The 21,185-nt window shown below is 41.7% G+C and overlaps 1 protein-coding gene across 1 annotated transcript; it reads left to right on the forward strand.

Moving 5' to 3' along the window:
• The first annotated feature begins 3,318 nt into the window (after positions 1-3,318).
• LOC137281155 (organic cation transporter protein-like) lies at positions 3,319-17,124 on the forward strand. Its single transcript, XM_067812281.1, has 8 exons — positions 3,319-3,603; positions 4,094-4,515; positions 7,705-7,944; positions 10,415-10,549; positions 10,864-10,946; positions 11,490-11,610; positions 16,390-16,462; positions 16,939-17,124. Exons 1-8 carry the CDS (start codon positions 3,319-3,321, stop codon positions 17,122-17,124), a joined length of 1,545 nt encoding a protein of 514 aa, XP_067668382.1.
• Positions 17,125-21,185: the final 4,061 nt, after the last annotated feature.

Consider the following 21,185-nt stretch of genomic DNA (forward strand, 5'->3'; position numbering starts at 1 on the left):
GAAACTGATCAGGGCTGCTTGCGGTAGCGTGAATTTGGTAGGCCACTGAGTGTCATTCCAGGGCGTTTGTGTTCTCGTCTGTTTTTTTTTTAATACCTGTGCGACTGCGTTAGACATCTTTGCTCGAAATATTTGCAAATAGGACTGCAGTGAAAGCTGGATCTCCTGAAGCTTATCTAATGTGAGTATTAAAATCAGTGCTTACTGTTAAAGTATTAAGATCTCAGAGCATAGCATCACAGATTAGAGGAACGAAGTATTTTCACATCCTTAATTCATGTCTCTAACATTTCTCCATACCATTTCTCCATACCATACACGGGCACGCACACGGGGCGGTGGGGCCTAATGGTTAAAGCGTTCGCTCGTCACGCCGAAAACCCGGGTTCGATTTCCCATATGGGTACAATGTGTGAAGCCCATTTTCTTGTGTCCCCCGCCGTGATATCGCTGGAATATTGCTAAAAGCGGCGTTAAACCAGATTCACTCACTCACTCACTCACGTGCACGCACACAATTTGGATAGACCGTTTAAGCGTTAATTAAGATTTTTGACTTGTGGTTAGTCTTCAGCGGTACACCAATTCATTCCCAAGAAACTTTTGGTTGATTCATACATAGCGATTAAAAGTTGCCAAAAGGTCGTCTGCTTCATTCCCTCCCGCCAACGAAACTACAGACAGGTTACTCAACTCTGTAAAGCACTGCAGCAGTCTGGAAGTGGCGTAATGTGAGGGAGGATTTTCAGCTGTATTTAAAGGTGTAGCAAGCTCGTCATTTTGCTGATTTCTCGACGGCAATAAAGACATGCCGAAGCGTTGCATTGCCGTCAGTTGCTCCTAGAGGTCGGGTGATGGTGACACAATGCACGACCTTCCACCAGACCACAGTTTGTGCTATATAGGTTATGTTTGTGAGTGAAATAAATATTGTGAAATAAACTGAAACCGCCAGTACAGGATATATCGGATGACTCGACACCTACCTTGCTTCTAAGATAGAAATGCTGTTTAGGTCTGTTTTCATCGAGTTAAAAATTCAAAACTACTTACTTACTGTTGTAAATGATTGATGACTAGATGACTTTGCATGACACAAGTTGTTACACACGATTTCTTCCTTACCTTTTGCATCTTATGAACCACCATTCTTCTTTTCAAGAAGGTCGATAAATCATTGTAAACCACTGTAGACGTTTGACAATATTTTGCATCACAGCTGTCGTGCACATGCAAATTTCATGTCATACAGCAATACTCTTTCAAGAGAGAATACTGTACAAACAAGTATGGAGATAAGGAGGTGCAAGTAGTGATGCACTCTCCAAACATTCTTTACTTTCTTAGCAAAATTGACTGTCTCAGATATATTTCACAGGTTTTCCAATCACAAACTAAAAATGAATCTCCCCTGCTTTTTCTGAAGAGAATGTATATATTTATAATCATTTTGCGTGTCCTTTAAAGGAAGGTGATTCAAGACGTTCAACATTGAAACCTACGACTGTAGGCATGTTTCTAAAAACCTGGGTGAGTGAGTTTAGTTTTATGCCGCTTTTAGCAATATTCCAGCAGCATCAGGGCGGGGGACACCAGAACATGGGCTTCACACATTGTACCCATGTGGGGAATCGAACCCGGGTCTTCGGCGTGACGAGCGAACACTTTAACTACTAGGCTACCCCACCGCCCCCTAAAACCTGGGATAAAGTTTCATTAATAATGATGATATATTAACAATGCCGATATGTATGGCTCCCCGTGTGTACATCTAAAAACTGCAGTAGTTGTACAAGTTACTTGTAGTATTTTCTGAAAAGACGGGTCTTCAATGAAGATTTGCATGAGTGAAGGAAGGTTGCTGTTTAAATGGCTATGGGAAGGTTGATCCACTAAAGGAGCAGCAAAGCTGTATGATCCGTGACCAGACTTTTCTTGAGAATGGACAGGGGATATTGATGCTGGTGTAACCTCAGCTGTTGTGGTGGTGTGAGATGAATTCAGAGAGGCATTGAGGCGCTAGGTCACGTAGACATTGCAACAGGGTCTTGAATTCGATTTCGGCTTGGATTGGCAACCAGTGAAGAGACTTTAGGACAGGCTGATATATGAGATCTTTCAGATGTTAGGGATACGATGCGGGCTGCTACATTTTGGATTTTCTGAAGTATAGTCAAGTTCAAACAAAAAGCTGTTTGATGAGTACAGTCTAGATAGAACGAGATATGAGCTGCATCTGTTATTACATTCTGACGAATGTTATTCATAGCTCTCGGGTGGATAAAACAGATTATTGAGACATGGTTGATCTGAGCACCACGTGATAAGTCTTGGTCTATGAATACTCCAAGATATTTCACAGATGGAGCTAGAGTAATCTTTGCTGCTGAAAATATATGATTTTCTCAGCCGTGATTTTGTTCAGGGGACATTATATTACCATAGCGTTACATTAAGAATTGATCATATTAATAAATTTGGTTTTGAAAGGTTGGAGTGTCCTTCAGAAAATGTATATGATAATTGGTATGACATAAAACACTAGTACCAGGATTCGACCATCTTGATTTTCCTTCCAAACAGATTCTAATGGGCATGAACAGAAAAGGCAAAACAATGATAAACAATATATGAAAAGATTACTGAAAACAACGACGATGACTGCAGGATAACTATCCATAATTGGCACGGCTTTTAATATAAATGATACTGATCATCTTCCGGGGCAAGATAGTTTGTAAGAAAATTTGGGACACTGAAGTAGGCATTAATCAACTTCAAATGAACATTTTCCGATAATGTATCGTTTCAAAATCCAACTTGGATAAACCTACTATGTAAAGCCCTGGTGATGATTCACGGTCAAATATGTTCTGCCTGCAACCACAATTTTTATGTAGCAAACATGTTGAAATAACGTTTTTTAGAGTTCAGTTGTATTTATGCATGAACTGAAAGGAGCTGTGTCATCAGTTCCCAAGTTGAGTTTTTGCTTTTGCTCACACACCGTATACATGTAATTTATGACTATGGTAATTGCTAGAAGTTGCCATGTACACCATTCTTTCACTGGACGTTGCTTTCCTTTTTTGAAATTCATTGCCGGTTTGAAATTCATTGCCGGTTCTCGGTATCATTCTAATTAAACCAGTCCTGTGATATAATTACTCAAAATTATGATGGTACTTGGTCACTAACCACAGCTATTAGTGATGTGACGATGCAACTGACAACATCAAATACATGAATCTGATTCAATAGATACACATGCTTGCTCTGTTTTATTATCCAGAAGTGGACAACCACATTGTGACCAACATGCATACGGACGACATAATCCAGGCCGTGGGCAGCTTGCAGCTGTTCCAGTTCGTCATGATGTCGTACGTGTTCGGAAGCCAGATACTGATGGCCTGGGCCATGCTCATGATGTCGTTTGCAGGCACTGCTCCGGATTGGTGGTGTGTTCCTGAAAGAGATCAGTCTGTTAGTGGGACGACGGTCAACTACATGAACAACGTCACCTCCAACTTTTGCCCCCCTTCCAGTAACGCCACCTGTCAGTTTGTCTACAGCCAAGACAGAAACACAGTTACTAATGAGGTACAATGAAAAAGCTGTGAAATTGTTTCAATAACTGGAAGTATGTTATAACTATCTCACCACATCTACAAAAATAGAATATGCCAACACAGGTTGTGAGAAATGTGAAGCCGCTCAATATCGCCACCATTTCCTCCTCAGTTTCACAGTTCAACAAACATTTCTTGTGAAATGTCCGTGAAGGTCCGTGGTAGAACAGGCCTTCAGCAACCCATGCTTGCCAGATAAGGCGACTATGGTTGTCGTGAGAGGCCACTAACGGGATCGGATGGTCAGGTTGTCGTGAGAGGCCACTAACGGGATCGGGTGGTCAGGTTCGCTGACTTGGTTGACGCATGTCATCGGTTCCCAGTTGGGCAGATCGATGTTCATGTTGTTGATCACTGGATTGTTTGGTCCAGACCCGATTATTTACAGACCGCCACCATATAACTGGAATAGTGCTGAGTGTGGCATAACACTCAACTCACTCACTCACTGTTTGTTTCAGTGGGATCTTGTCTGTGAGAGAAGCGTGTTCAGGCCCCTCATTACGTCCATACAGATGGGCGGAGTGCTGATCGGGGCCTTTTTCGGTGGACAGTCCGCAGACCTCCTCGGACGGAAGTGGACTTTCTACATCAGCTTGGTCCTCCACGCTGGGTTCAATCTGGCGGCGGCGTTCTCCACAAGCTGGCAGATGTTTGCAGCAATGCGTTTTTTAATCGGGTCAATGATCGGTTCCTTGTTGGTGGTCCATTATCCATATTTCTTGGAGTTTCTGGGAACAAAGTGGCGGTCTATCTCATCCGCATGTCCAGTCTGGGTGACGGGTGTATGTATATTTGCTCTGTCCTGCTGGCTGAGACCTGACTGGTCGCATCAACACATCATATTGGCTGCACTTCATGTGCCGTTCTTCACAGGCTGGTTGTAAGTATCCGCCACGGGGTTCGTGAGTAAGACAGTTTGATACGTAATAACCAACCAGTAATGTAGATGTGTAATAACCAACCAGTAATGTACAACATGTACATAGCATGTAGGATAGCGATACTACGTGCTATGCAGGTTCATTCAGCGCCGCGGAATCCTATGGTACTGGGTTCGAAACCCAGGTTCAAATTCATCCAAGTCATATTTATCAGCTTTTATCTGGTCAGCACTATATCTGTTTGCGCGGGTTTGATTCCTCACATGAGTACTATGTGTGAAGCCCATTTCTGGTGTCCCCGGCCATGGCATTCCTGGAATATAGCTAATGCAGCTTAAAACGCACTCACTCACTCTACATGAATTACAATATAAACAAGAATACAATCAGTTATAAACTCCATATGACAATTCCTAACCATTATTTACAGATGGGTCCAAGGACGGTGGCGCGGTGGCTTGTGTCACTGTCATTGGTCCAGAACGATGTCTTCTCGATTACCTGATAGCAGTTCTGTTTTCACTGCAGAAGCAAACGCCATATTAACGGCACTTAAATATAAATATGTGACACCACTTCTTATTCCATACTCAGATTATAAACCTACAATTAGATCTTATATCCGTCATCTGATGCAGAGGAAGTGGGACACCCAAGTGGGTATAAATACATTACATGCAATAAAACCCTATATCGGTTATACTTACTTTGGTTGTCAGTCCAGATTTGAAGAGGTCATTATACGACGTTGTCGCATTGGCCATACAAGATATACTCATGCATATTTATTGAAAGGTAAAGATCCTCCGTTTTGTATCCCTTGTGATGAAAGAATCACAGTCAAGCATGTCCTGCTTGATTGTGTTGAATATTCCAATACAAGGGATAAGTATTGTAACTCACGAACTTTGAAGGATCTTTTTAACGATAATAGTCCTCAATTAATTATATCATTTTAAAAAAGAATTAGTTTTGCTAACGGATTTGTAAATAGACCAATATTATAAACATTCACAGTAAATTGAACACTGCTCTTAATCGTAGCGTATGTGTATTTTAACTTTTGGCTAGATATGTTTAAATTGCTAACAGCTGAGGGGATGATGTAAATCCAGCTAGGGTCCATGCAGGTAGCAAAGGTACTGTATGTCCCCATTGTCCCTAGTATGGTGATCTACCTTCGGTTGTTGGTGATCTATAGCCCATTCTTATATTGTATTGTCCTCTATAGTTAAACTGTTTTAGATTTAATTACAAGTCTAAAATGGATATCTGTGATATTATACTCTAGTGGGTTTACTGTTCTTCGTCAAGAGGGTTTTAGTTTCTTATATTCATTCATTCTATAATTATTTCTCATTACTACTGGTTCTCGTCACGATATGGCTACAATATGGCCGATGTGACGATACATATTAACTCACTCACTCACTTTACATGTGCTCCATGACAATAAATTTGACCTCAAGCACGCACTCGTTAATTTCAACAAAGAGGTTAAAGCCTTGAACGTCGTGCTGTGATGAAAATGGAATATACTACATCAGAAGCAGCACTAAATCAGTCACACGTATTTGTGCGAGTGCTTTACCCATTCACGTCCTATGCATGTCACCTGTCCGGAACATACCACAATATAGCTAGTATTAAAAAGAGCAAAAAAACTATTACACAGTGAGTAGCAACTATAAATGAATTCACATGGTTGCATTTTCCGATTATAGCGTTGTTTTAACGTACAGTGACGTGCCATAAGTATTGCAACAAACACATTAGCAGCAAAAAACACGGAAATGTTTACCGCAAACAAAAGCCTCTGTTTGGAAAACCACTGAATGTTTTCTTGTAAAATTTGGAGTGATCATATTTGAGAGGCTGATTCTTCGTATGACACCGTTTATGACTTCATTGTGTTTACGTCCTTCACGTGCCTAGCAGACGACATGGCTCGCAGTGCGAAGGAACTGACTGGAGGGCAAAAAGAATTGATAATTGAATTACATCAGAAAGGTTTGAAAAATGTAGTAAGATTGCAGAATTGCTAGCTGTTCACAGGTCTACTATTGGACGAATTTTGGCAACGGTGAAAGCTTAGAAAACAGGCCTCGAAATGGTCGGCCTCGTATGATTGGTTGGAGGGGTGACAGGAGACTCTATCGCGTTGTTCGTCAGAATAGGAGACGTTCTCTGACAGATATAACTGAACAATTTAATTCTCAACATTACACTCAAGTTTCTAGCAGGACAATTCAGCGACATTTACATCATGCTGGCATTAAAAAACGAAAGATAAGAAAGGGTATCACCATTTCACAGGTCAACCGTCAGAAGCGTGTCAGATGGTGTAGGGGTAAATTGATGTGGGGACTTGATAGGTGGAAGAAAGTGTTGTTCACTGATGAAACACCAGTTGTTTTGGGGAAAAGTAAAATTATTTCTGTTTGGAGAAAGGCCGATGAAACGTGGAGACCGGAATGTCCAAACGTCTTGAAATGTCCTGTCACGGCGAGTGTAATGTTTTGGGGATGTATTAGTTACAATGGTGTTGGCGTACTGACCCCAGTCGAAGGAAATATCAACTCTGGCAAGTATATTGATGTACTGGATACCAATATGTGGCCTGTTGTAACTAAAGAATTCGGAGACGGCCCCTGGATATTTCAAGATGACAATGCGCCTGTACACCGATCTCGGAAGACCACTTCCTGGAAAACTAATAATAACATCCCAGGAATGGACTGGCCTGCACAATCCCCGGACATTAATATAATAGAAAATGTGTGGAGACGTGTAAAAATTAAATTTCAGAAACGCTGTGAAAACATCAACTCCCGTTAGGATTTAATAGCTGCTGTACAGCAAATCTGGGCCACTCTTCCACAAGAGTACATTCGGAGTTTATATCGGTCGATCCCAAAGAGAATTCGAAGTCTTATAATCCAGAAGGGTTTTATTACCAAATATTAACAAGTTTCGGTAAGTCACTGCGTCTGTTTTTATTCTACGACATATTTTTGTTGAGCCCGTTTGGCTCAACACCGGTGACGTCGGCCATGTTTGTTGCAATACTTATGGCACGTCACTGTACCTGCTCGGACACGGGGATAAATCCTGAATCCACACCAGACGACAGACATAGCATACTGTCACTGAAACAATTACTCATGTGATCACATTTCCTTGTACAGCATAATCCCAGAAAGTCTCCGTTTCCTGGCTGTGAAAAGACGTCTGGAAGAGGCAGAGAAGGTGGTGGATCAGATGAGTCGGTACAACAAACGACCGAAACCATCCAACACGTCACAGCTGCTGAAGGAGGTGGCGGACCAGGAGGAGAGGCAGATAGCATCTAGGAAGAAGTACACGTACCTTGACATCTACAGAGAGTGGAGCATCTGCTGGAAGTCCCTAATCGTCCAGTTTCTCTGGTGAGTACCCAGTTGGATGTACGTTTGACGTTTGGCAAGTATCTGGGATTTTATCGGAGAGCGTTGGACACACACATACCCAAGAGGGACCTGTGAAGATCTGTGTTAGAATAGGTCTTCAGAAATCCATGCTTGCCCGAAGAGGAGTCTATGCCAATCGGGTTGCGAGGCTCTGAGATTTTCCTTAATAGGAAGCTTGAGCGAAGGGTAACTGACACCTATCTCTATGTAGATTTGATAAGTTGTGAAAATGTTTGTTGGTTTGTGTGAGTGGTTTGTTTCATGTTGCCATGCCTTTCCCAGATCCATTCCCGTATTTGGAGACGTCCGCCATCGGTTAGTAGTCTGTCCGTTTTATGTCTGTGTTCAATCAACATTTTATTACCATCTCAGTGTGTACCTGGGTATAGTGATGACTAGAACATATATGTCTTGAATACTCCACTTTCTATTTGACATATTTGTTCTACACTGTTTTGTCTTCTATACCCGATCGAATCTATTTCGGCAGACCGTTGCAATAGTCTGTCGTGTTTTGGCGTTTAAATCAAACATGGTGCTAGTGTGTTTCAGCACCCTGGCTCTTCGCTGTTTGTGACAATGTTTCATGTCACTCATACTCAACGAATATTGAATCAGTTCCATCACTGCAAGTTCGAACATGTCGTTCAAAGTGCCCATTACGCACACAGAAAGTTGTATTGGCCTAAGAGTATACATGACCTCATCACGTTTCAATACACATGTGGCTATCACATTTTAGGGTGTTCCCATGTTTCTAGTATATGTTCGAAGAGCTCTAATTCATTCCCGCTACACCAGAAATGAGATTTCAAACAATACATATTTGTTTAATTCATTATCAACAATGTCACATGGCTGTCCAAAGTTAGGTTGGGTTACAGCTGAGTTAATCCGTTGATTTGCCAAATCCGTTTATATTTGAGTGATGTACTTACACGTTACATCGGGCGGTACTTCAGCCATATCGTTGATAAAAGCAGTTATTCATAATAACCTGTCAACGAATGACAGCAAAACCAAGTAGATTATCACTGATATAACTCTAATTATATACTGAGTCTTCTTCAGGACACTATAAAATAACAAGAGATGGTAAGATTGTTATTATTTCACTGCTGAGATCTGTGTGATGTACTCGATACACTGACAATGCCATAATCAGTTCCATTAGGCTACACCGTCGTTACAAAACATGGGTATTCACCACTGCCAAGCACCGTCTCCTCATCGACTGCCTGATGCTTGTGAACATGTGGTTGGGGATTCTGCGCCATTGCTCTTGGAAGGCAGCGCCAAGTTCCTGCAAATTCTGAGGTTGGTTACTAAGACCACGAAGCCTTCTCCCAAGTGCATCCCAATCGTGCTCTACTGGATTAAGATCACGGGACCTCGATGGCCAGTCCATGACGTTGATTCCAGCGTTTTGAAGGAAGTCGAAAACTGTTGTTCCCCCAAAACGTACCCCACACCATGCAACTTCCGCCTCCGAATCTGTCGACTTCCTGTACACAACATTGGGCATACCGTTCACGACGTCGTCTCCAGACTCTATGCCTGCCGTCCGCGAACCTGAGATCAAACCTGGATTCATCGCTAAAGCCAACTCGATTCCAGTCTCTCTGGGTCCATCGGAGGTGACGCTGGGCCCACAGTAGACGTTGACGTTGATGAAAAGGCGTCAATATTGACCCACGATATGGACGTCGAGAATGGAGATTGGCAGCCCGCAACAGATTTCGAATGGTCTGTGAGGACAGCCGACCCTTAAACATCTCAGCCATGGTTCGTGTAGCCAGCAGAAATCTGTCACGTAGGTGACGTAGGACGGTTTGTCGGTCTTCTGCTCGTGACGTCAGACGTGGACGACCCGACCATGGGCGATCAGACGTGTTGCAACTTTGTTGTAGACGACCTCGCAAGACATACACAGAACGACGGCTGCATCCCATTGCTCTTGCGACAACAACAACTGATCTTCCGGCTTACAACATGACAACGGCACGTTCACGTTGCACATTTGACAATCGTGGCATTTAAAGTACCGTTAGAACTGTGGTTTAAAAGTGCTTTTTCAATTCTTGAGGCCAATGCAAACACGTGCAAATGAAGAAAAATTCGATGCAAAGATCACGTGATCGACTGCATGTGTAAAACCTGATTTGGTACTACCGTCATTTGCACGACTAATGGATGGGTTTGAGTGGGTTTTGCTAACGTTTTCATATCCCTTTGAAAAGCAGCTGGTTAGAGCTACCGGTCAGTATTTTTTGCATTCGTTAAAACTATTTGTTTTAAGAAAAGGAAAGACGGTAGTTTCGGATACATCGATGTATCATCAGAGAACAATTATTCATTATTTTCAAAAATTGTGAAGTTTCTTTTTTGACTAAGTATATAATCACCCTAGGTAGATCGGTTTTGCGTCATCTTAGGACATGCTTTACAGGATGTGCCTGTCAATGGTGTACTATGGGATATCATTTGGAGTTGGAAAACTGTCAGGCAACTTGTATCTGAACATCTTTTTGCTGTCAGTTGTGGAGGTCCCGTCTACTGTGGCTACTTTCTTCCTGAACAACAAGTGAGTGATGCCATATATGTCATGCATGATTTATATAGAAGCATCAGTATGGTGTTCGAGACATCCAGGGTGTCTGGGAATATTACCAGTATTATTGCAGCCATAAACTGGAGAAAGCAAGTTAAAAAGTGTGAATCAGTTTTAGTGGAAACAAAGGTATCCACACTTTATTTTGTTATAAAATTGATAAATTTAGAAATCGTTTTCGTTTTTCATGTTGATTTCCTTTTTAATCAATTATATGTTAAAAAAAACAAACCGAAAAACACACAAACAAAACAAAACAACAAAACCCCAGAGACATTTCATTGTAGATTGGGCCGGAGATGGACTTCATTCGCGTTTTTCGCCATCGCACTGACCTGTTCATTTGGAGTAGCCATAGCAGCAAGAACAGGTTTGGTTTCACTGCTATTTCGCTGTGTGCACTGGCAGGGGAAGGAAAGCAAACCCTTCTTGGGTTTGACACAAATCTTACACACACGTTAACGAGACGTTTGCTGGCTTCCAAAACCACGGAATTGACATTGAAATGACTTAATTGACAAGTAACTTTGTTCATACACATCTTGATATGTAACATTGTTCATACACATCTTGATATGTAACCGTGTTCAAACAAATCTTGATATGTAACATTGTTCATACATATTTTAACGTGAAAAATTGTTCTTGCACATCTTGACATGTAACTTTGTTCATACACATCTTGATGTGTAACATTGTTCATACACATCTTGATATGAAATATTGTTCATACACATCTTGATATGTAACATTGTTCATACATATTTAAACATGTAAAATTGTTCTTGCACATCTTGATATGTAACATTGTTGTTACACATTTTTTCCATTGATATCTTGACATGTAACATTGTCTTGACATGTAAAATTGTTCATACACATGATAAGCGATATTGTTTGCTATTTGTTTCAGCCTCTGTGGAGAATCAAGGAGTTATCATCAACGTCTTAGCGATGGGAACCAAAGTTGCAGTTGGTGGTGCTTGGTGTAGCGTTCAGCTAATGTCGACTGAGATCTATCCCACAGTAACAAGGTAAATACAATACGTTATAACACTACGAGGGTTGGCTGAAAAGTTCTCAGCCTGAGTGGTTTTCCCCCATCAGGTAGAGACAGGTGTTTGCAACCAATGAGGACAATCATAAGCAAATATTTCCGGGTAATTTCATAATACCTATTTTTAGAGTTCTCCCGCCAAATCTGATTGCACCTGATTGGCTTTTCGAATATCACTTGATGTTTTGTCGTCACACAGTCAAGAGGTGTTACGATGGCAAGTAAACAGAAAAACAATGATGGAAAAAAACGGGGAAATTCCTGGAATGACGAAGAAACAAAATGTTTGCTGGAAATATGGGAGGAAAATAGTATTGAAGAACAACTAGAAAATCCAAAAGCCAATAACGGGTCTGTTTATATAACAGTTTCCACCGAAATGTTGGACAGAGGATTCCATCGTACATCTGATCAGTGTAAAGTGCGCATTCACACGTCAAAGAGAACCTACAGACAATGCAAAACAAACATGAAGAAAAGCGGGAAGGGAAGAAAGATGGGTAAGTTTTATGAAGAGATGGACAGAATTTGGGGAACCAGACCGGCCTCGTCACCCGTAAAAGTGATAGAAACTATGAGTAAGACGATTGAGAATGACGAAGTGAATGACCTTGGCGTAGATGATAGTGACTCAAATGTACCTGCCACAGAATACATTGGAGACATGGTGACTGTTGATGATGAAGATATCGAAGCACAGCAAGGATGTGAAGAGGAATCTTCAACGGAGACAGACACAATGAGTATGCCAAGCATATCAAATGCCGAAAACGCACCGGATGCAAAGCGAAAGGAATCGAGTAGCAAAGAGACAGAGAAAACTAAAAAAGAAAAGAAAAGAAAAGAAAATCCAAATTTGAACTAGCTATCTCCACTGTCATGGACAAATTCAGTTCTGAGAACGAGAAATGTGAAAAGAAAATGCTGGATATTGAAAGGAGTAAAATTGACCTGGAAAAACAGAGACTTGACCTAGAAAGAGCAAAGATGGAGTCTGAGGAGAGACAGAGACGGGAAGAGAGAGAGCACCAGTTTAATATGATGAAAATGATAATGGGGGCTGTGCGAGGGCCTGGTGGACCGCCGTGTTTTCCTAGCACTTATGGACAACGATATGGTCATCGTGAAGATTCATTCAGAGGTCAAGGGTCTTTAGCATCCTACAATGCAGGGCCTGACGTGTCCCGTGGAACACCCTCATGCATTGCACCTGATACTATCGATGACAAAACCTATTACAATCTCTAATGCATGCAGTTTAACTTTGATGGCCGAATCTGCATTGATACTTGGATGATACTTTGTTCATGATGTGTTTGCAAACTATAAAGGATTTTATTTCTTTGAAGAAATAGTAGATTTGTTTTCAGGTTTTAAAACTGTCATTTTCACAAGACTGTGAGGTTAAACTGATTATATCTGCGATTTTTGTTACACAACTGATTGTTATTCAGTGTTTCGTTTCTTTTCTAAATCATAATGTAAACAGAAAGAGTGGAAATGTTTGGGTTTTTTATTAAAATAAAGAAACAGACGAAAGGTTGCTTTTTTCATATTGAATAAGAATAATTAAACATAAGAGATGTAATCACAGGGATCCATGAAAAGCCAGCTGATATGCGAAATGAACATGGAGCATTATGATAAAGGGTAATGTCTAAATGTGTTCATATTTGCAAACATGAACGTTTTATGGAAACAAAATACAGATTTTACAGTCTGTCTAGGGTCTGTTTACTGTGAAAGCCTGTGCAATGTCGTCTCGGAGAGCCCTGGCGCAACAGGGTAACTCCTGTCCTGCATCTTGCATATCCTGTCCACCATCTTCATACTCCTCCTGATCTACACTCCACTCTTCCCTGAACACCCCCCTGAACCTCTCACATATGTTGTGGAGGACGACACAGCAGCCTATCACAGTGCACGCAAAACCCACATCCACATCTAGTCTCTTTTGTAAGCATCTCCACCGTCCCTTTAAACGACCAAAGGCATTCTCAATTGTCATTCTGGCCCTGCTTAGGCGATAGTTGAATGTGGTCTGGGAAGGTGTGAGGTTGTCCCTGCCAAGATAAGGTTTCAAAAGCCAAGTCTTTAATGTGTATGCCCCGTTGCCAAGAAGAACTACAGGCATCTGTGAGTCTCCAACCTTCTTCCTCCAGTTTGGAAATAGGTCACCGCTATTACCAAGCATGTACAGTTCTGAATTTGCTAGGACACGGGCATCATGTACCCTACCTGGCCACCCAATGTTTACATCTGTAAAGACATAGTTGTGATCACACACACCCTGTAGTATTATAGAGTAAAACCCTTTTCTATTGAGGTAATCGCCATGGGAGTTTTGGGGAGCTATAATCGGTATATCACAGCCATCAACAGCACCTGCACAATTTGGAAAGTTCCATCTTTCCTCAAAGCCTTTAATTACACCCTTAAGGGCATTTTCCTCAGGGAACCTCACAAATTCATCCACAAGTACCTTCATGATAGCTGTACAGACTTAATGGACACATACGCATACAGTTGCCTTCCCGACACCAAAAAGATTGGCCACTGTCCTGTACTCGGAGCTGGAAGCAAGCCAGTATATTGCAATTGCAACTTTCTTTTGAACACTTAATGGTTCGTCAACTGTATTACGCTGAGGTGACAATTCATCCCGGAGTCTCTCGCAAACAAAAGTGAATGTTTCCTCTTTCATCCTGAAGTTTTCTTGCCAATCCAAGTCATTAAATTCCCGTAAAACAGTATCTTCAAACCATCTACTGTGTCTTGCTTTCCTCCGCATTTCTCTGAAGTTTGATGTTCCCAGTAAAACACCCAAACTAAAGAAATATGGAAATCTTCTACATCGACTCAGTCTTCTCAGTCTGACTCAGTCCATGATAACTGTTGGAATAACAAATCCCCTGAATTTGCCACCAGTTAACGTATGGATTTAAAATGAACCATGAACGCAACGCAAATTTATATTTGCATATGTGAGTAAATATACTCACATGAGCAAATTTGCTTATATGTAAATGTTTGCCGTATAAACGGGCTAATATAGACACAAGAACTACAAACGTACTAATGGTTTTATCTCAACTACAGCTCTTTTGGTAAACCTACCCTCTGAAATCATCGGAAATGGACAAAACTGAATACAGGGCAGTCATCAAGTACTTGCAAAAGAAAGGGATGTCCCCAACACAGATACATGCTGACATGGTCTCCACTCTAGGGGATGATGCGCCTTCATTTTCCACAGTAAAGAAGTGGGCTGCAGAATTTAAGCGTGGCAGACAAAGCCTTGATGATGACCCACACTCAGGAAGGCCTTCAACAGCAACCACTCCAGAAAACATCACGCGAGTGCTCGATATGTTGATGGATGATCGACGATTGGTTACTCGACATATTGCTAGTGTAGTGGGCATCTCTCATGAGAGGGTTTAGCATATTATCACCAACCAATTAGGAATGACTAACGTTTCTGCAAGATGGGTGCCAAAGCTCTTGACAGCAGAACAGAAACGTGTCAGGTTCCAGACGTCCCTTGACAATTTGCGTCGTTTTGAAGCAGATACCGATGACTTTGTGGCACGATTTGTAACCATGGACGAGACCTGGATACATCACTTTCAACCAGAAACAAAACTACAGTCAAAACAGTGGAAGCATCCTGATTCACCAGCTCCGAAGAAAGCCAAGTCTGTTCCTTCAGCTGGAAAGGTGATGGCATCAGTCTTTTGGGATTCCAGGGGTATTCTGCTCATTGATTATCTTGAAAAAGGTCAAACTATCAACGGCAGATACTATGCTGATCTACTGAACCAGTTGCGAGAAGCAATCAAAGTCAAACGACGAGGGATGATCGCTAAAGGTGTCCTCTTCCACCAAGACAATGCGCCTGTTCACAAATCGGTGGTGGCCATGTCAACAATCCGCGATTGTGGCTTTGAACTCATTGACCATCCTCCTTATTCACCTGATTTGGCTCCTTCTGACTTCCACCTGTTCCCCAAAATGAAAAAGGAACTCGCTGGTCGCCATTTTGCAAGTAATGATGACGTCATTTCCGCTGTGACTGATTTTTTTAGGGTAGCTGAAGAAGATTTCTTCCTGACCGGGATTCGGGCCTTGCAGCATCTCTGGCAAAAGTGTGTGAACTTGGAAGGGGACTATGTAGAAAAATAAATTACAAACGTGGACTTTGTAACTTTTTTCACAGTGAGGCTTAGAACTTTTCAGCCAACCCTCGTAGGTCAAAGTAGAGTGAGTGAGTTTAGTTTTACGCCGCACTGAGCAATATTTCACCTATATGGAGGCGGTCTGTAAATAATTGAGTCTGGCCCAGACAATCCAGTGATCAACAGCATGATTTGAGCATTTGGGAACAGATGACATGTGTCAACCACGTCAGCGAGCCTGACCACTCGATCCCATTAGTCGCCTCTTACGACAAGCATAGTCGCATTTTATGGCAAGCATGGGTTGCTGAAGGCCAATGGGTCAGTTAAGGGAGAGTGCTTTATGACCTTATATTTCAATTTGATCGGGTAGAACATTGTTTACTTTTATATACTCTATGGGCAGAAAAGGTACATCAATATAGTTACACAACTTTGAGAGAGGATATACACCATTGCCACATAGAAGAGAATGTATGAAGGCATATACCGATTTCTCGCACGTAGCTTACGTGTACCACGTAAACGATGTTTTGATTACATAGCAAATATACTTCATGTTACGGGCTGTGTTTCAGAAACCTTGGATACGGAGCATGCAACACCACGGCCCGAATTGGCGGCATAATCGCGCCCTTCATTTTTGCCATGGTAAGCTTGATCGGCAGACTCGACAAGATGGGAATGGGGGGTAATGCAGTGGAATTTGTAAATCTGTTATCATTAATCCCAAAACCTACCCCTATATGGGCAAGTAAATTATTCTGGGGCAATCATTTCCGGTGGTTTATTTGTTTATTATTGAACGTCACGCTCTCCGATATTTCTGGACCAGAAAACCCAGAAAACCCAGAAATTAACCGCATGAACATCGATCTGCAATTGGGATACGATATCCTTTGTCAACCAGGTCAGCGAGCCTGAGCACCCGATCCCTTTTATGATGAGCATGTGTTACTGAAGACCATTTGCAACCCGGATCTTCGCGGGTCTCTAAGCAATTAGGATGGTATAACGATGACATCAAATTAGGGTGTAAAACTACAATATTCTTCGCATTTCTATGGAACTCTTTATCTTCAACTGAAATGAAACAAGCTGATGCTAATGTAGCGCCATTTCTACAGGAAGGTGATGATCTCTTGGTGCCTTTTGTCATCGTTGGCTCGACCATGACTGCCTGTGCACTGTTACCTCCTCTTCTGCCGGAGACGAAGGGCCTACCCCTGCCCGACTCCATTGGTAACAACCCACGTGGCCACGTCCCGATGAAGGCGCCCTCTGAGAAGGAAAACACAAAGGTTCAATTGTGATGAAGACATCAGTCGATATTCATTCGGGAAGGCACAGACATGCCTTCAAAGACATAGTTACACGGACAAAGTTACACCACAGGACAAAGAAATTGATATACTGATGAATTTATTTTATGATAAGTGATTCTAGACATGTTACTGTCATGTGTATGCGTTGTAATCAGCCGCGGAATTAAAACACCGCCATGTTCTAGTATGTCGTTTATTAAGCAGACAAAAAACCTCAACATGTATATGTTCATACATGAGTTTCAAATGTTAGGGTATTCTTTTCTGTTTGTAGTATACATTAAACGTTATTAACGAGATTTATTTATTTAAGATAAACACCCAAATCAACTTTATCATAAAAGTCTTTCACTGCTTAGAAATTGTAATATTTCCTTGTTGTCATGGAAGACGTTGACGGAGTTTCTTACATACCAAGGGTTACAATAGGGAGGATAGGTTGTAACAGACATGTCAACGTGGTTGGGTAGTCAGCAAATGACAATATCGTATCGGCCAGTGGCAACGATATAATTCAGTTGATTCAGGTAATAACGGATATTTACATGGCATATCTTTAATAGCCTGAAGGTGAGTCTGGAAATATTATGGAATGATATACCTAAGAGCATATGATATGATATAATTCCTGACACTATGTTAGTGGCACACGCAACCGCGCCCTGATCCATGGCCCAATTTGTATACAGAGATTTGTTTGTACTATCCGTGTATTCACTTCTTAACTGATTAAATTGGGGTTCATACTTCAAGTTATTTATTTCTGATCTTTTAACATTTCGTTAATGTTAGATCTACATGTCATCTAATCCATAATCATTACTGTATGCGTGGCTTTAATCACGTCCTTTGTGCTGTTTGTTATTGGGACTTTGTTATCAATCAACCTTGAAGATCTAGGTGAGAATTGGTGGTCTTCAACAAACCATGCCTGTCTTAAGGACAGACTAACGGAATCGGATGGTCAGACTCGCTGACTTTGTTGGCGCTTGTCATCCTATCCAATTTGTGTAGATCGACGCTCATGCCGTTGATCACTGGTTTGTCTGGTCGAGACTCGATTATTTACAGAAAGCTGTCATACAGCTTGAATATTGCAGAGTGCGACTTTATACAACTAAGCAAGCAGGTCTGTTATCGATTACCTGTTATAAATGTCAATCTGCTGCTTCTCTAGACATATTTTAAAGTATAAATTGACGTTCAAAAGAATGTACACACTTGGTGTTTTGAGATTCTATTTCCCAAAATAGAAAAGTATTTTGATGAGAAGCCTTGGGACCTGCTTGTTGCCAAAGCATCCCAGATATCCTCTGCAGTCTTGTGAGTGGGATATCATAAAATATACATTTTTGTTGCACTGCACGTCGCCCTTATGCACTAACAGTATATAGCATAGACGATGCGTGTAATTCTGCACATTCTTTAAATAAATTGTAAATTCCCGGAAATATTTAATTTCATATCCTGCTTGACTTGGAAATGTAACAATTTATTCTCCAGCTTTTCAAACGAAAGCATCAGCTGTACCTGTCGACCAGTCAGAGAACTTGCGTCGACCACACCCCATCATGTACGGAACTAACGTCATCCATTTGTGTCTAGATCGCTTACATCGCACTCAGCAATATTCCAGCTATATGGAGGCGGTCTGTAAATAATCGAGTCTGGACCAGACAATCCAGTGATCAACAACGTGAGCATCGATCTGTGCAACTGGGAATCGATGACATGTGTCAACCAAGTCAGCAAGCCTGACCACCCGATCCCGTTAGTCGCCTCTTACGACAAGTGACAACGATGCATTTGGTTACGACAACTGGCGATTTGGCAACACACACACGATGCTTGTGAACTGATACGTGTTCGTGCGTGCATCTAGCCGTGTGTACGACGCTAATAGAATAAACCAGATATTGTGATCCACGTACATGTACGTCTTCACACTTTACAAGGTAAACATTTAGGATATGGTCTTACATCAGTTATGTCATTGTCAACACGAGTCTTTACACAAACACGACGGTGGCTCTTACGTATGAGTATATAAACATTCATATTTTGTTACTGGTAAATAGGCTAAGCTGCAGGGGATGTACACATATGAAACCTTAGAAACCAGTGTGCATTCATGTATGTAGCGGCTCAAGTGGGGATGTGCATTTGTGCCAAGCTGGGCCATAGAACAATGTACATCACGAAATGCAGTAGGAGATATGAGGTCTATTTTATAGAAATACAACTTCTTTGTTTTGTATAATGCAGGAGATGACGTTAGCTGTCTGAATATAGCCCCAACGCCCGCATAAACCTAGCTACAACGATTGTCTGAATTCCAGTCACAACGATTTTCTGAATCCAGGTACAAAGGTGTCTGAATGTAGTTGCAACGCTTGTTTCTAGCTACAACGCATAATTGAACCTAGTCACAACGCCCGTATGAATCTAGCTACAACACCTTTCGGAATCTAGCTACAACTCTGTATGACTCTAGCTACAACGCCCATATGAATCTAGCTGCAACGTTTGTCTGAATCTAGCCACCACGCCCGTCTGAATCTAACCGCAACGCCCAAATGAATCTAACTACAACCCCCGAAACCTCTAGCTACAACGCCCGTCTGAATCGCAACACCGCAACACTTGTCTGCATCTAGATAGAAAGCTGTATGTATCCTTGCCCGTCTGAATCTGCCCGCAGCACTTGTCTGAATCCAGGTACAAAACCTGTCTGAGTCCTGCTTACAAAGCTGTATGAATCTATCCGAAAAGATTGTCTGTCCAGCTACAAAACCTGTCTGAGTTCTGCTTACAACGCTGTATGAATCTATCCGAAACGAGTGTCTGTCCAGCTACAAAACCTGAGTCCTGCTTACAACGCTGTATGAATCTATCCGCAACACTTGTCCGTCCAGCTCATGTAAATATGCGTGACACGTGGGTTAGAGACCGTTCATGTCCTGCTCGCGGCGAGGATGTCAGTGAGATGAAATACGACCTACACTGACTATAAAACTGGTAAAATGTGGTAGGGCGAGTCCACGTTTATTGTCGCAGGTGTCGCAGGACGTGTCGTGTCCAGTAGCCTATTTTGGTCATACATGGGATCGAAAGGCCAGACTAGTTCACGTCCTTGACAACTTCGTTACTAACAATATCAGTCTTCGTTTTGACCAGGTCGGGACTAAACCATAAGGGCGGTCATGTAGCTGGATTATTCCTTACCAAGAAAGCAACACCCTTCTTTTTCTTCTGCCATACTCTATTTTGATATTCGCTTCATTATATATTCCCCAGAGCTATTGTTTGGCATAATGTTATATTGATCGTGAGTATATGCCACAACAAACTATACTGAGTCAAAAAAGAAACTTTAAATACTTTCTTCAGGACACTATAAAAGAACAAGAGATGGTAAGATGGTTAAATTGTTATTATTTCATTGCTGACATCTATGAGATGTACTCCATACACTGACAGTGTCACAATCAGTGTTATTAGGCTGCACTGCAGTTCCAAAACATGGGTATACAGATTGTCAAGGCACAAGAATACAAATTCGAAATTTCTCAGTTCAGTATTATGAATGGCCGCCCCGCGCATTCACCACTGCCAAACACCGTCTCCTCATCGACTGCGTGATGCTTGTGAACACGTGGTTGGGGTTTCTGCGCTATTGCTCTTGCAAGGCAAAGCCAAGTTCCTGCAAATTCTGAGGTATTTACACTCTCGGTAAACAACGACCTGAGCGAAAGTCAGTCAGTAGACATTTTACATGCTCTGCGCATGCGCACAGCGAGTCGAAAAATTTAAGTGAAACCAACGAATGAGATCGCATCCCAGCTGCATCGATTGATGTTGGCTTCATTGTCTGATCCAGAGTCGAGTATTTATAGAAACCCGTCCTATATTTCCGATTGCCGCTTTACACAAAAGAAGAAGAAAACAAGCTTACACAAGCTTTCAGTGACCCCTGAAACCTGAGCAGAACCACACAAATATTGAAGCTGTGATAATCTCCGACAGTACACACAATTGTCTCTATGTAT

This window comes from Haliotis asinina, chromosome 4 (genome assembly GCF_037392515.1).
Source record: "Haliotis asinina isolate JCU_RB_2024 chromosome 4, JCU_Hal_asi_v2, whole genome shotgun sequence".
NCBI lineage: Eukaryota > Metazoa > Mollusca > Gastropoda > Lepetellida > Haliotidae > Haliotis > Haliotis asinina.

Coding starts and splice junctions, on each gene's coding strand:
- LOC137281155 (XM_067812281.1), top strand. CDS start 3,319: ATGCATACGGACGACATAATCCAGGCCGTGGGCAGCTTGCAGCTGTTC. Junction 10,550..10,863: donor ACTTTCTTCCTGAACAACAA/GTGAGTGATGCC, acceptor ATTTCATTGTAG/ATTGGGCCGGAGATGGACTT. Junction 16,463..16,938: donor CGCCCTTCATTTTTGCCATG/GTAAGCTTGATC, acceptor CCATTTCTACAG/GAAGGTGATGATCTCTTGGT.